At 51.3% G+C, this 14,107-nt stretch overlaps 1 protein-coding gene across 1 annotated transcript; it reads right to left on the reverse strand.

Moving 5' to 3' along the window:
• Window positions 1-4,782: 4,782 nt before the first annotated feature.
• LOC141474940 (uncharacterized) lies at window positions 4,783-7,841 on the reverse strand. Its single transcript, XM_074163047.1, has 3 exons — window positions 7,790-7,841; window positions 6,613-6,962; window positions 4,783-5,019 (listed from the first exon to the last, which is right to left on the reverse strand). Exons 1-3 carry the CDS (start codon window positions 7,839-7,841, stop codon window positions 4,783-4,785), a joined length of 639 nt encoding a protein of 212 aa, XP_074019148.1.
• Window positions 7,842-14,107: the final 6,266 nt, after the last annotated feature.

The raw sequence follows: 14,107 nt of genomic DNA on the forward strand, positions 1-14,107 counted from the left end.
TGTGTCTTTTCCCTATGTCCCTGTAACAAGAGATTGCCTTTTGAACAGATTTTAAAATGACATTCTCACAATCTAGTACAAAATGAACAGATACTGATGCATTTTATAAGATATGGAGATGGAGTTTTCCTCATGCCCACAGTTATTCAAAATATGTTTCAGAAGACCCCAACCAGTAATTTTCAACAGTATATTCCATAAATAAAACTGACAACCGAACTGCAAGGCTGAGTGTGTGCTCTTTAAGCTCAGCCCACCCCATCCCAACCCAACATAGAATCATAGAATCATAGAATAGTCCAGGCCAGAAGGGACCTCCAACGGACATCTAGTCTGACCTCCCCGCAGCCAGCAGGGACACCCCCAACTAGACCAGGTTGCCCGGGGCCTCGTCGAGCCTCACCTTGAATATCTCCAGGGAAGGGGCCTCAACCACCTCACTGATCAACCTGTTCCAGTGTTCCACCACCCTCATAGTAAAGAACTTGTTCCTAATATCCAAGCTAAATCTGCTCTTCTCCAGCTTAAAGCCATTGCCCCTCGTCCTGTCACTGCAGACCTTTGTAAACAGACTCTCCCCAGCCTTCCTGTAGGCCCCCTTCAGGTACTGGAAGGCTGGTATTAGGTCTCCCCGGAGCCTCCTCTTCTCCAGGCTGAACAACCCCAGCTCCCTCAGCCTGTCCTCGTAGCAGAGGTGTTCCAACGCCCTGATCATTTTTTTGGCCCTCCTCTGGACCCGCTCCATCAGGTCCATGTCCTTCCTATATTGAGGGCTCCAGACTCGTACACAGTACTCCAGGTGAGGTCTCACCAGAGCAAAGTGGCAGAATCACCTCTCTGGATCTGCTAGCAACGCATCTTTTGATGCGGCCCAGGATGTGATTAGCCTTCTGAGCTGCAAGTGCACACTGTTTTTGAATGGACACAACAGACAACAAAGTGTAAAGATTGTATGAATATAAAACCTCCATGGCAAGGCGAGTTGGACTAGATGACCTTTCCAAGTAAAACCATTCTATAATTCCCTGGCTTCATGAATTTTTTTTTTCCAACAGCAAAATTTACAGGGTGTGCCACTGGGTTTGAGGTTTCTTCCTCCTGTTATGTGGTGTGTGTGACTTCTCAGCCAGCATCAGTCAATTTTGGTTGTTACCAGAAACCTCTAGGATTGTGTATGACCCATGACAGAAGACGGGACATTCACTGCCGCCATGGCTTTCGTAAAAACATTCCAGCCTTTAGGTTTTCTCAGTTGGGCCACAAGTCTGAAGGACACACTGGACAAAATCAAGCAGGTGAGACCCCTTAATGACATCTCTTTTGTACACAAAACTCCCCTGGTTTTCCCAAGAAGAAATATGCTTGTGCTGCCCTAGTTCACCAAGGAGCACGTGCACATTCTTCCAATACTGTGGATGCGTAATATCTGGCACTTCCTGACCAACAGGGTTGGAGTCCTCAGGAGTCTCCAGGGGCTTTTCCCACCTCTGTCTTGTTTTCTTCTGGAAAAGCAGGAGTTATTTTCCCCCTTTTCTGATAACTCTATTTCTTGTGAGAGAAGTACTTTTGAAGACTGTCTGTATACACCTAAACTTTCTCCTAGACCACCAGACCCGGTGTCAGGAGAATGTCCCTCATTTCAGCATCTTAAGAGAGGACAGTATCAGTTCTCATGTCTCCCCTGGGTAATTACAGCACCCGTAGTTGCTAATTTTCAGGCACCAGATGCTCTTTTTTTTTCCACACAGTCCATCCCTGTTTCACCAAAAGCTTTGTAATGAGCAGAAGAGCAAAAATTTAAAATTGGATAAAAGGATCTTTCCAGAGCAATTCCTGATACAGCAGATGCCACAATCTGTAACACCACAGAATATTCTTACGCAACACAGACAGCAAGTGGTAGGCATTTGGCAGACGGCAAGCAGTTGCAAGTAAAAAAAGTTAGAGCATGTTATTGAGGGTATTGTCCAAATGCCTCTTAAACACTGACAGGCATGGGGCATCGACCACCATTGACCAAAGAGGTTTTGACGACATTTTCTGTAAAGAAATGTTTCCTAATGATATGGTTGAACCTCCCCTGATGCAGATTTGAATCATTCCCACGTGTCCTATCCCTGGATCCCAGGGAGAAGAGATCAGCACCTCCCTCTCCACTTCCCCTCTTCAGGAAGCTGTAGAGAGCCATGAGGTCACCCTTCAGACTCCTTTTCTCCAAACCAGACAAGCCCAAAGCCCTTGGCCACTCCTCATAGGACATTCCTTCCAGCCCTTTCCCAGGCTTTGTTGCCCTCCTCTGGATGGAGTCAAGTACCTTCACTTCCTTCCGAATTTGTGGAGCCCAGAACTACACACAGAACTCAAGGGGAGGCCACTCCAACACGAAATATAGTGGGATAATCTCCTCTCCTCACCGGCTGGTTGGACTGTGTTAATGCCTTCCAGGGTGTTCTTTGCCCTCTGGCTGCCAGTGCGCACGCCTGACTCCTGTTGAGCCTGCTGTCAACCAGCACCCCCAGATCCCTTTCTGCAGGGCTGCTCCAGCCACTCCTCTCCCAATTTAGACTTGGGTCTGGTGTTACTTCATCCCATGTGCAGAATCTGTCATTTGGATTTGTTTAATTTCATGCCTTTAATGATTGCCCAATGCTTCAGTTTATCTACATCCCTCTGCAAGGCCTCCTGTCCCTCCAGAGAGTCAATGGTACCTCCCAGTTTGGTATCAGCAGCAAAATGTCTCCTGGTACATTCAACTCCTGCATCCACATCACTGACAGAATCATTTAACAGAACTGGGCCTAGAATTGAACACCGAGGAACACCGGGGTTACTGATCTTTACTTTGATGTAACCTCATTCACTACAACCCTTTGAGCCCTGCCCTTCAGCCAGTTCTTCACCCAGCACACTACGTACCTGCTCATCCCACAGCTGCGAAGTATGCTGTGAGGAACACTATCAAAAGCTTTACTAAGATCCAGAAAAATTCCATGCAGCACCTTCCCTTCATGCACTGGGTGGGTTGTCTTACCATAGAAGGATAGCAAATTAGTTCAACAGGACTTTCCCTTTGTGAACCCTTGTTGACGGTGCCTGATGATTGCATTGTTTGTTAAACACCATTCAATAGCACCCAGTATGACCTTCTCCATAATTTTTTTCCAGGAACTGAGGTCAGACTGACAGGTCTGTAGTTTCCTGGGTTTTCCTTCACATCCTTCTTGTAGGTTGGGATAACACTGTCTGGCTTCCAGCCATCAGGGACCTCCCCAGATTCCTAAGACCTTTGGTAGGTCATTTAGGAGGTTCCTTCTATAACACCTGCCAGTTCCTTCAGTTCCCTACCATGAATCCCGTCTGTCTCCATGGATGTATGAACAACCAGATGATACAACTGGTCCCTTACAAATGGGAAGTCACTGCTCCTGCACTCGGGGCTCTCCAACTCAGTGTACTGGGCAGCCCAAGGTCTATCAGTATTATTAAAAATGGAGGCAAAAAATGTACTGGATGCCTCAAGTTTTCCTTCATCTCTATTACTCAGGTGACCACCTTCAACAAGTATTGGCCCAATGTTTTCTTGACACCTCCTCTTGCTATCAATGCACCTAAAAAAGCCTTTCTTGTTGTTTGACACAAGATGGGCTACTTTCAATTCTAATTGAGTTTTTGCCTTTCTTGCCTTCTCTCTCCATATGTGAACCACAGCTCTGTACCTTTGCTGCAGTCCCTGACCTCCCTTCCACAGATGATTGTACAAGTTCTTTTTTCCATGGGGTCTTCTGTCCCACTTGCTTAACTTGAGACACAATGGAATTGCCTGCTCCTGTGCTTTTGAAAGGCGGTTCTTAAAAACTGAATATCACTTGTAGATGGCTGAAAGTAAATTCGCAGGGGACAATCCTAGGGATGGGTGATGTGCCAACTGAGAGCTTGTGGGTAAGTCTTAAAGAGAAGAGAGATAAAGAGGACATTGCAGTGAGTGTCCCCTATAGGCTGCCTGACAAGTAAGAACCAGCAGATGAACTCTCCACAGGCAGATAGGAGCAGTCTCACATTCACGGTCCCTGGTTCTCATTGGGAAATTCGACCATGTGAATATCTTCTGGAGGGACAGCACAGCAAGACATAAGCAAGCCAGGAGGCTCCTGGAGTGCGTGGATGACAACTTCATCACCCAAGTGATAGAGGATCCAACAAGGACAAATGTTCTGCTTGACCTCATACATACCACGAAGGGAGGGCTTGTTGTGGATGTGAAGGTCAAAGGCAGCCTTGGCTGCAGTGACAATGAAATGGTGATTTCCAAGGGGAGGGAGAAGGGTAAATAGCAACGTGGGCCTTTAGGACAGCAGGCTTTGGTGTCTTTAAAGATCTGCTTGGAAAATTGCTGTGGGAGAAAGGCCTGGAGGCAACAGAGGCCCAAGACATTGGTTCCATATTAAAGGACCACCTCCTGCAAGCCCAAAAGCAGTCCATTCCAGTGAGCAGAAAGTCAGGAAAGCATGCCAGGAGGCCTTCCTGGACAAACAAGGGGCTCCTGGCCAAATCAAAACACAAGAACAAAGCAAGCACAGGTAACCTGGCAGGAATTCAGGGACATTGTCCAAGCATGCGGGGATGTGGTTAGGAAAGCCAAAGCCCAGCTAGAAGTGACTCTGAAAACGTCTGTCAAAGGCATCAAGAAGGGCTTCTCTAAGGACAGAGGTGACAAAAGGAAGGCTGGGGATATGTGGTCCTACTGCTGAAGGAATGGGCCTTCTCTGATGCTGCGCCTGAAAGTCACATCTCACCAAAGTCTGCCAGTTCAACCAGGGCGGCCAGGAAAATCAGGACCATGTCACACTCTCCCTTCATGCGGTGCCCAGGAACCTGCCAGCCTGAGGGACCTGATGCTTGCACCTTCACCTCTTCTGCCTCTGCCAGATCAAAGAGGCCTCCAAAGCACAGCCCGGAGGGAGGAGCAAAAGTCCCTCCCTGCTGCTCCAGGCAGGCCTCTTTGGGTCTGTCCCCCAACATCTACCACAAGAAGGCTCTTGAGAAAGAGAACAGACTCATGATTTAAGTACTGTCCATCAAAGAGCCAGGCATGCCTCAAGAACTCCTTACAACACCCACCAGCTGGCCAGCTGCACAGGCCTGCACCCATCTCTGCAGGAGATGGAGAAGACACTGTTGGACCGATCAGTTACTGTCATGTCTCTGGGACTGTCTGGATGGAGAGAACATCAGGCAAACACTGAAGTGCCTAGAGCCACGTGCCATGCACTCTCTCTTTCTAACCATAGAGGAGGAACATGAAGAGAAACATCTCTGTGAAAAGCATCTGCTGCAGAAACCAACCACACAGGGACAGACACACTCCCTCATTGAGTAGAAGTTGCCTTCTAGTACAACAGGCATCAGCTGAGGCAGGGAAGAAGCTGAGCCTTTCCTCTCTGCCCATGAAGCCTGTGAACAAGGACTGTCACTGCCGTCTCAGCTCCTACAGCCACACATGCCTCTCTGGGGACTGACTGGGCCCAGGAGCCCATACACAGAGGCCTCATTCCAGCTATCCCCACAGACCTTTAGCCGCATAGGGCAACTTAGCAGATCTCTTTGTGGCTCTCTCCTCAGGTCTGAACTTGAGCCTCAGATGTGTCTTTCAAGAGTGCCCAGCTCAAGATTCTCTCCCATCTCCTGGACTTGCCTTCAACACCAAAGGCTCTCAATCTGAGGATGAGGGGAATCCTGTGCCACGAGCTCTATATCCCGATCACCAGGCACTGTGGGATACACTTGAAGGTGTCTGTGACAATCAGTTTCTCCTTCTCATGTTCTACCTTCCTGCCAAGGTAGAACTGCCAGCTCTACAGGATGCCTTTGCAACACCAGCAGGAGCACTCCAGAAGCAGAGAGTGGAGCTGGAGGATTCCGTTTGTAATTGTCTATCTGAGACGATTTACAAAGTTACCAGGAAGAAACCACATGGGGTTGTGGTTTCAAAGAAAGGGCTTGCATGGGCCCTGTATCAGCTGGGTCTTTCTGTTCTAAGAGCGCCTGGTGATGTCAGTGGGGTGGAAGAGACCCCCAGCCCCAGCCCATGGAGCGGCAGCAGCGGCCGGTCCGTGGGGCGGGAGCGAGATGTGTCCGGCTGCCCGTGGGCAGGAGGGTCTCTGCCGCCCGCCGCCCTGTGCAGGGCAGAAAGGCGCTGCTCCTGGCCGGGAGCCAGCGGGGCCGGCGGCTGCAATCGCTCCTTGCCGGGCCCCGCCGGACACCGCCACCGCTCCGGGCGCGCTTCCTGCCCCGCCGCCGCCGGCAGTGTGGCGGGGGGGTTCTGTGTGCGTCCCGGTGGGAGTGCGGGGGGTGAGAGGGGGCGAGGGGCGGGAGGAGGCTTCTGCCCAGTGGGCAGCTCCGGAGCCGCGTCAGGAAACCTTCCCGGGGCTGCGGGGGCTGTGGGGCCTGGAGGGTCCCGGTCCCGGTGGCGGTGGTGGTGCCGGTGGGTCGGGGGAAGCGACCCGGGGCGCGGGGCAGGGCGGGGCGAGGCGGGGCGAGGCCGTCCCGGCGGGCGGAGCGGCAGCGCCCCCTGGCGGGCCCGCCCGGGGATGTCCCCCCGCCCCCGACACACACGCCCAGCCCCGCCCGCGGCGGTTCCTGCCCGGCCGCAGCCCCGGCTCCTCTCCCCGTGTCTCCCAGGGCGCAGTAATACACCGCCGCGTCCCCGCGCCGGGGCCGGGCGAGCCACAGGGCGCTGGACCGGCCGTCTGCCGCCACCCGCAGCCACCCCGGCGGGTCCGGTAGCTCCTTGGAGACTTTGAGAGCGCTCACGAGGAATGCGGGGCCTCGGCCCGGGAGCTGACGGTACCAGTAGATCATGTCCCGGGTCTGTATGTTGATGTGAGAGCAGTTGATGCTGATGGCGGTGCCCTCGGTGGTCTCTGCCGACGGCTGCTGCTGCACCTGTGCTCTGCCCGCAGCCACTGCCAAGGAAGGAGAAAGAAAGAACAAAGATCACGAAACATCACCCAGGTCTGATGGCTTTTTTTTTCGAAGAAAAATGGCCAGGAACGGTGGCAGTGAGACAGAGCCAGACTGGTATTTATGGGACATGTGCCCATCAACAGGGATGGAGAGTGATTGTGGTGCCAGTGTGTGGAATGAGGGGAGCAGTCTGGGAGGAAATTTTTAAAATGATGCATGGAGAGACAGAATGAAAGCCAGCTGCATGGATGGATGGAGGGGTAGTGAGATGGAGAGGAGAAAGGAGTGCATGACAGGCAACGATGGATGGCTGAATTCAGAAGAAGAATAATTGCTGACTGCACAGGGGGATGAGTGTGTTGCCATGCAGAAAAGAAAACTTGTGTTTGCAGATATGAAGGAGAGGAGAGATGAGAGAGGGGTCTCAGAGTTGGGAGAGGGGTTATGGATAGTAGATGCATGGAGAAATGTGTGAGAAGATGGGTGGGTGAAGAGAGGAAGAGTATTCAGGGAAAGAGGTTGTTTCAATCAAGGAGAAAGGGCAATATTCAGGGCAATAAGAACTGCAGAACGCACAGGGGAAGGAGAGGTTGACTGGAAAATCAGGTGAACATACAAGCGGGCTCGTACTGAAAGAGCTGATGCAGGAAGAGGAAGAACAGGGAGAGGGGACTCAGAGGATATGGAAAGGGGAAGGAGAGATGGCAGAGAGGCAGGAGGGGGAAAGACCCCTTGAGGAAGGAGAGGGAAGAGTCGGCGCTGGGCTCCCCGGGGAACAGCCCGGGCACAGCCCCGGCCCCCATCCGCCGCCGCCAGCCCCACGCACCCAGGAGCAGCGCGGCCAGCCCCGCCAGCCCTGCGCCCCGGCACCGCCGCATCCCGCCGCTCCGCTGCCCGCGCCTCGCTGCCCCCCGCCAGCCCCGGCTCTCTGCTCCGGCCGCCGCGCCTCCTCTCCGCCGCCTCCTCTCCTCTCCGCCGCCGCCAGCTCCGCCCCGGGGCTCAGCCCTGCGCCGGCGCCGCTCGGGGGCTCGCCCGGCCTGAGAGGGCTCAGGGGCTCCGCACGGGCACCACTTGCGGCAACTGCCAAAGGGACTCTCCCCGTCCTCCTCCAGCAAGAAGAAGCCGGCACAGCGCCAGCTGCAGCCTGGCACAGCAGCAGGGCCCTGGCCCAGGCCATGCACCAGCTTCCGCGAGCTGTCTCCCAGCTCCGGGGCTGGAACCAGCAGCCACGGATTTCCTGCGGGTGGGAGTGAGGAGGCTGAGAGCCTCCCTTCAGCTAATTTTCCTTACTCCTTAACATTCTCTTACTAATTTATCACCAATTTGGCTATGAAGGAAGTAAGAGAGAGGGTGTCAAAGGTCTTACTCAACTCTAGGTACCCAGATGCCCTGCCCCTCCCATCTCCACAGTGCCTGTAACCTCCTGAGAAAGCAATAAGCTTGGCCATCAGCTCCTCAGCTCAGAAGCACCTCCATGGAGAGGGAAACCAGCCCTGGCTGAGCTCTCCCAGCAGAGCTCCCTGACGCTGATCTCTATGGGGTCACTGGAGGGAAGTGGAAGAGGCCTCAGCTGCCTTATCTCCAAACTGGACCTGAGTCCAGGCAGACAAACCTTCAGGCAGGGATATGGGCTCAGGATCTTTCTAGACTGTGCACAGCCCTCGTTAGAATGAAGGTCTCTTTTGGACACCCCTGCGGGACAGCAGTTGGCTTTGGAGGAGTGTGTCCTTGGATCCAATGTCCATTCCCTCGCAAGGGCAGTTGCTGGGAACTCAGATGGAGATTCCAGTACGGGACATGAACATTCTGGGCATGAACATCAGAGCTGTCATCACTTCTTTGGTGTTTCCTGTGAAATCCAGAGAGTCTGTTCTTCTGCTCACACCACAGTGATATCAGTCTCTGTGTTCCTTTCATTCAGTACCTGTCTGGGACAAGGTCTCAGCCCCTGCCTGGCACAGCACCAGGCCTGTGAAGAGCTCAAGTCCATTTGGCATTGGCTTGGGCATGAGGGAGGGCTGTGTCCCACCCCAGACACAGTCAACAGTGCTCTGGAAGTGAATCCACTCAGGGATGGGCAGCACGAGATGGTCAGGATTCCTCAGCCTTTCTCCTTGCCCAGAAAGCAATCCCCATCCTTTGAACTCTTCAGCGCTGGGGAGAGCAGCTGTGTCCTGGCCTGGAGAGGCAGGGAGTGGGGACTGCCAGCCATGCTGAGGAGCTCCCAATATTGTTACGCTCAATTCAATGAAGAATCCAAACTGGATTGAAACTGTTGATCTTGTGGACTGAAATGGGCAGCAGCAGAGTGTGAGCTCTGCAGGGGCATGAGAAGGGGAGCTCAGGAGGCAGGAGCTGCATTTCAGGGCCTTTTCCCTGGACAGATCTCCAGGGGGCTGGTGCCATCACCACTCAGCTGCACTGGGGTTCCCTGGGAACCTGCTGCACTATGATGAGCATGTGATTGTCCCCACCATGAGCAGCACCTTCCCTTGTGACGAGGACACACACACAGAGTAATGCACACCAGCATCAAGTCACCCATAAATTTGTACTCCCAGATTCTTGCACACGAACACGGATGCACACAAGTGCACATAAGACAAGAAGACACGTAGGGACACAACCAACCATGGATGCTGCCAAGGACAGTGGGCACTCCTTCTGCATGGCTGGAACATTCTGGGGAAGCACTAGGCCCCAGGCGTGTGCTTCTCCTCTCCTCACCGGCTGGTTGGACTGTGTTAATGCCCTCCAGGATGTGCTTTGCCCTCTGGCTGCCAGCCCACACACCTGACTCCTGTTGAGCCTGCTGTCAACCAGCACCCCCAGATCCCTTTCTGCACGGCTGCTCCAGCCACTCCTCTCCCAATATAGACTTGTGTCTGGTGTTACTCCATCACAGGTGCAGAATCTGTCATTTGGACTTGTTAATGATTGCCCAATGCTTCAGTTTATCTAGATCCCTCTGCAAGGCCTCGTGTCCCTCCAGAGAGTCAATGGTACCTCCCAGTTTGGTACCATCAGCAAAATATCTCATGGTACATTCAACTCCTGCATTCAGATCACTGTTAAAAATATTGAACAGAACCGGCCCTAGACTTGAACATTGAGGAACACCGGGATTACAAGTATTTAGCCAGATGTAGCCTCATTCACTACAATCCTTTGATCCCTGCCTTTCAGCCAGTTCTTCACCCAGCATACTGTGCACATGCTCATCCCACATCCCTATCAAAAGCCTTACTAAAATCCAGGAAAACTCCATTCACTGCTTTCCCTTCATGCACTGGGTGTTTGACCTTATCATAGAAGGATATCAAATTAGGTTGACAGGACTTTGGTTTTGTGAACCCATGTTTACTGTGCCTGATGATTGCATTGTTCATTAAACACCTTTCAATAGCACCCAGTATGACATTCTCCATAATTTTTCCATGGACTGAGGTCAGACTGACAGGTCTGTAGCTTCCTGGGACATCCCTCATGCCCTTCTTGTAAGTTGGTCTAACATTGTCTTGCTTCCAGTCAGTAGGGACCTCCCCAGACTCCCAAGACCTTTGGTAGGTCATTTAGGGGTTCCTGCTGTAACATCTGCCAGTTCCTTCAGTTCTCTGGCATGAATCCCATCTGTCCCCATGGACGTAGGATCATTGAGCTGATACAACTGGTCTCTTACAAATTCAGTGTCAGTACAAATGGAAAGTCATTGTTCCTGCACTTGGGGCTCTCCAGCTCGATGGACTGGGCAGCCCAAGTTCTATCAGTATTGTTAAAAATGGAGGCAAAAATTATATTGAATGCCTTCAGTTTTCCTTAATCTCTGTTAGCCAGGTGACCACCTTCAACAAGCATTGGCCCAATGTTTGGGTTTTTTTAGATCTTGTTTTACTATCAATGCACCTAAAAAAAACTTTCTTGTTGTCTGACACAAGACGGGCCAGTTTCATCTCTAATTGAGCTTTGGCCTTTCCTGCCTTCTCCCTGCATGTGTGAACCACAGCTCTGTACCTTTACTGCGAAACCTGACCTTCCTTCCAGGATTGTACAAGTTCATTTTTCCATGAGATCTTCTGCTGTGCTGGCTTAACTTGAGACACAATGGAGTTGCCTGCTCCTGTGCTTCTATAAGGCATTTCTTAAAAACTGAATATCACTTGTATACTCCTGAAAGCATATTCTCAGAGGACAATCTCAGCATGGACATTGGTGACTTGTGGCACCAAGGAGGAGGCTTCTGCTCCACCTAAGGGTTTACAACTGCAAAATAGGTTCACTGCCTTCAAAGATATTGTAGAGCCACATGTGCCTTGAAGCCTTGATTTCTTGAACAGTATCAAGAAAACGAGGCTTAAGCAAGGTCACCTCTAGCATCTGCAGGTAAGGAAGGAAATGCCTACAAGGCATCATTGTGGAGAAGTCCCCAAAACCCTTTCTAGGAAGGAAACACACGGGGGTGCCTCTGTCAAGTGCCTGTGTACTAATGCTCACAGTCTGGGGAATAACCGCCAGGAGTCAGAGATCTGTGTGCAGTTGCAGGGCTACGATCACGTTGGGATCATGAAAACAGGGTGTGATGGCTCCCACGACTGGCATGTTTCAGTGGAGGGATACAGGCTCTTTTGGAAGTACAGGCTGTGAAGACGAGAAAGGGGACTTTCTCCTTCTGTGAGAGAGCAGTTGGAGTGCACGGAACTCTGCCTGGTTTTGGGTGATGTGCCACCTGAGGGCTTCTGGGAAAGCATTAAAGAGAAGAGAGGTAAGGCTGACATTGTAATGGGTATCTGCTATAGATCATATGACCAGGAATAACAGTCAGATGAGACCCTCTACAGGTAGGTAGGAGCAGTCTCACATTCACAGGCCTTGGTCTTCATGGGGAACTTCAACAACCCCAATATCTGCTGGAGGGACAGCACAGCAGGACATAAGCAAGCCAGGAGGCTCCTGGAGTGCATGCATGACAACTTCATCACCCAAGTGATAGAGGATCCAATGAGGACAGGTATTCTGCTGGACCTCATACATACCAAGAAGGGAGGGCTTGTCGCGGATGTGAGGATCAAAGGGAGCCTGGGCTGCAGTGACTGTGAAATGGTGGAATTCAGGATCCCAAGGGGCGGGAGGAAGGTAAATAGCAAGTTAACAACCTGGGCCTGTAGGACAGCAGACTTTGGTGTCTTTAAAGATCAGCTTGGAAAATTGCTGTGGGAGAAAGGCCTGGAGGCAACAGAGGGCCAAGACATCCGGTTAATATTCAAGGATCACATCCTCCAAGCTCAAGAGCAGTCCATCCCAATGAGCAGAAAGTCAGGAAAGCATGCCAGGAGGCCTGCATGGGTGAAGAAGGAGCTCCTGGCCAAATCAAAACACAAGAAGGAAGCAAGGATGGAAAGTCAGGGAGGAATCCAGGAACACAGTCCAAGCATGCGGGCATGAGGTTAGGAAAGCCAAAGCCCAACTGGAATTGACGCTGAAAAAGGGGAGCCAAAGGTAACAAGAGGACTTCTCTAAGGACACAGGTGACAAAAGGAAGGTTGGGGATTTGTGGTCCCACTGCTGAAGGACTGGGACTTCTCTGATGCCGCGCAGGCTGGCAACACAGGACATGGAAAGGCTGAAGGGCTGAAAGCCTTCTTGGCCTCAGTCTTTACAAGCAAGATCAATATTGAGGAGTCCTATGTCCTTGACACTGGGAATGAGGAGACATATCGTTGGAAGAGGATAACGTGAGGGAATACATAAGCAAATTGGCAACCTGCATCAAATTTTTTACATCTTGTAGACAATCGTGTTATGGTTTGAGAAAATCCATAACAATCTATTGTCGTTTAGACAATTATTCTATCACCCAATGACCCCTCCCCACCTGGAAAGGGGAATCAGGGAACACAAAGAAACACAGGGGTTGAAATATAAATAGATTTAACAGACTAAGACTAAATAATTAACAATAATACTAAAGAACCAGTATTAATCCCGATACTGATATAAGATATACAGGAATTATACTCAGCCAATTATATCAGTAGGAAGCTGTGCACTCCCAGCAGTGGACAGCAAATATTAGACATTGCGAGCGCAACGGCTTCAGGAGGAACGGAAGGCCTCAGGGCTCCTGCACTGGGGCAAGGGACCACCGCCATCAAGGGAGAGAGAAAGCTACGCAGCAAACTTTTCTAATTTATATTGAATGTGACATTCATGGTATGAAATAATCCTGTTGGCAGCCTGGGTCAAATGCCCAGGCCTTGCTCCTCCTTGTCCCTGCACCTGGCAAGGCCTGAAAACACCTTGAATCCCACAGAGCCTGGCTGGTTATAAAATAAATATTTTCACAAATTCAGACACTAGAGTCTTCTAAAAGTGCAATTTTCCCCAGCATTAGAAGAAAAGTTAGTCCTGTGTCTCTCAACCCAGGACAAATGGTAACACTCAGGATTTGGGAAGTCAAAAATCTTCTCCTAATTATCCGTGCACCATGCCAAGAATTGACTTTTTTTTCAAACTTGACACTCTCCACACATCATATCCTAGTGGTGATAGAGGTAAATTTATTTTTCAGTAACATTGAAATAATGGGTGAACGAACTTTTGCAGCCGTCAATACCCAGAGTTGGGGAAGGCTGCTTAGTTTCCTGGCTAAAAGATTAAAAGAGCCCATGAAACCCAGCAGAGCAGCCCACCCGCACCATACAAGTGACCACTGGGGTGAGTTGGGAGAGAAAGACAACGCACATCCTCACACAGGGAAGCCCTTGGGTGACCAGCCAAAGATTCCAGGGTTGGGAGCAGGTGGGTCCCTTCCTGTCACTGCAGCCATGGGCAACCCCACCAGGGTGCCCCAGGCCAACATCACTTGCCTGCACCGCACCCATCCAGCACCTGAGCTGAGGCTTCAGCAGGCACTGACACATTCCTGCCCCAGAAATCATGGGGTATCTCAGTCCCAGCACTCAGAAGAAGCCTCCGTGAGGGAAGGTGGACAGCGTAAGCCAGGAAATGAGAAGGCGGCATCGGGGAAAACAACCACCCATCCCATGTCATTAGCTGGGATGTTTTCTGCTCCTCATGAGCAGCTTAGAAAATGGCCACTTCTGTAGAAGCTTCCTCTGGGCCTGGGGCAGGTCAGGGCCACCATAAA

Source organism: Numenius arquata, chromosome 23 (assembly GCF_964106895.1).
Source record: "Numenius arquata chromosome 23, bNumArq3.hap1.1, whole genome shotgun sequence".
Classification (NCBI taxonomy): Eukaryota; Metazoa; Chordata; class Aves; order Charadriiformes; family Scolopacidae; genus Numenius; species Numenius arquata.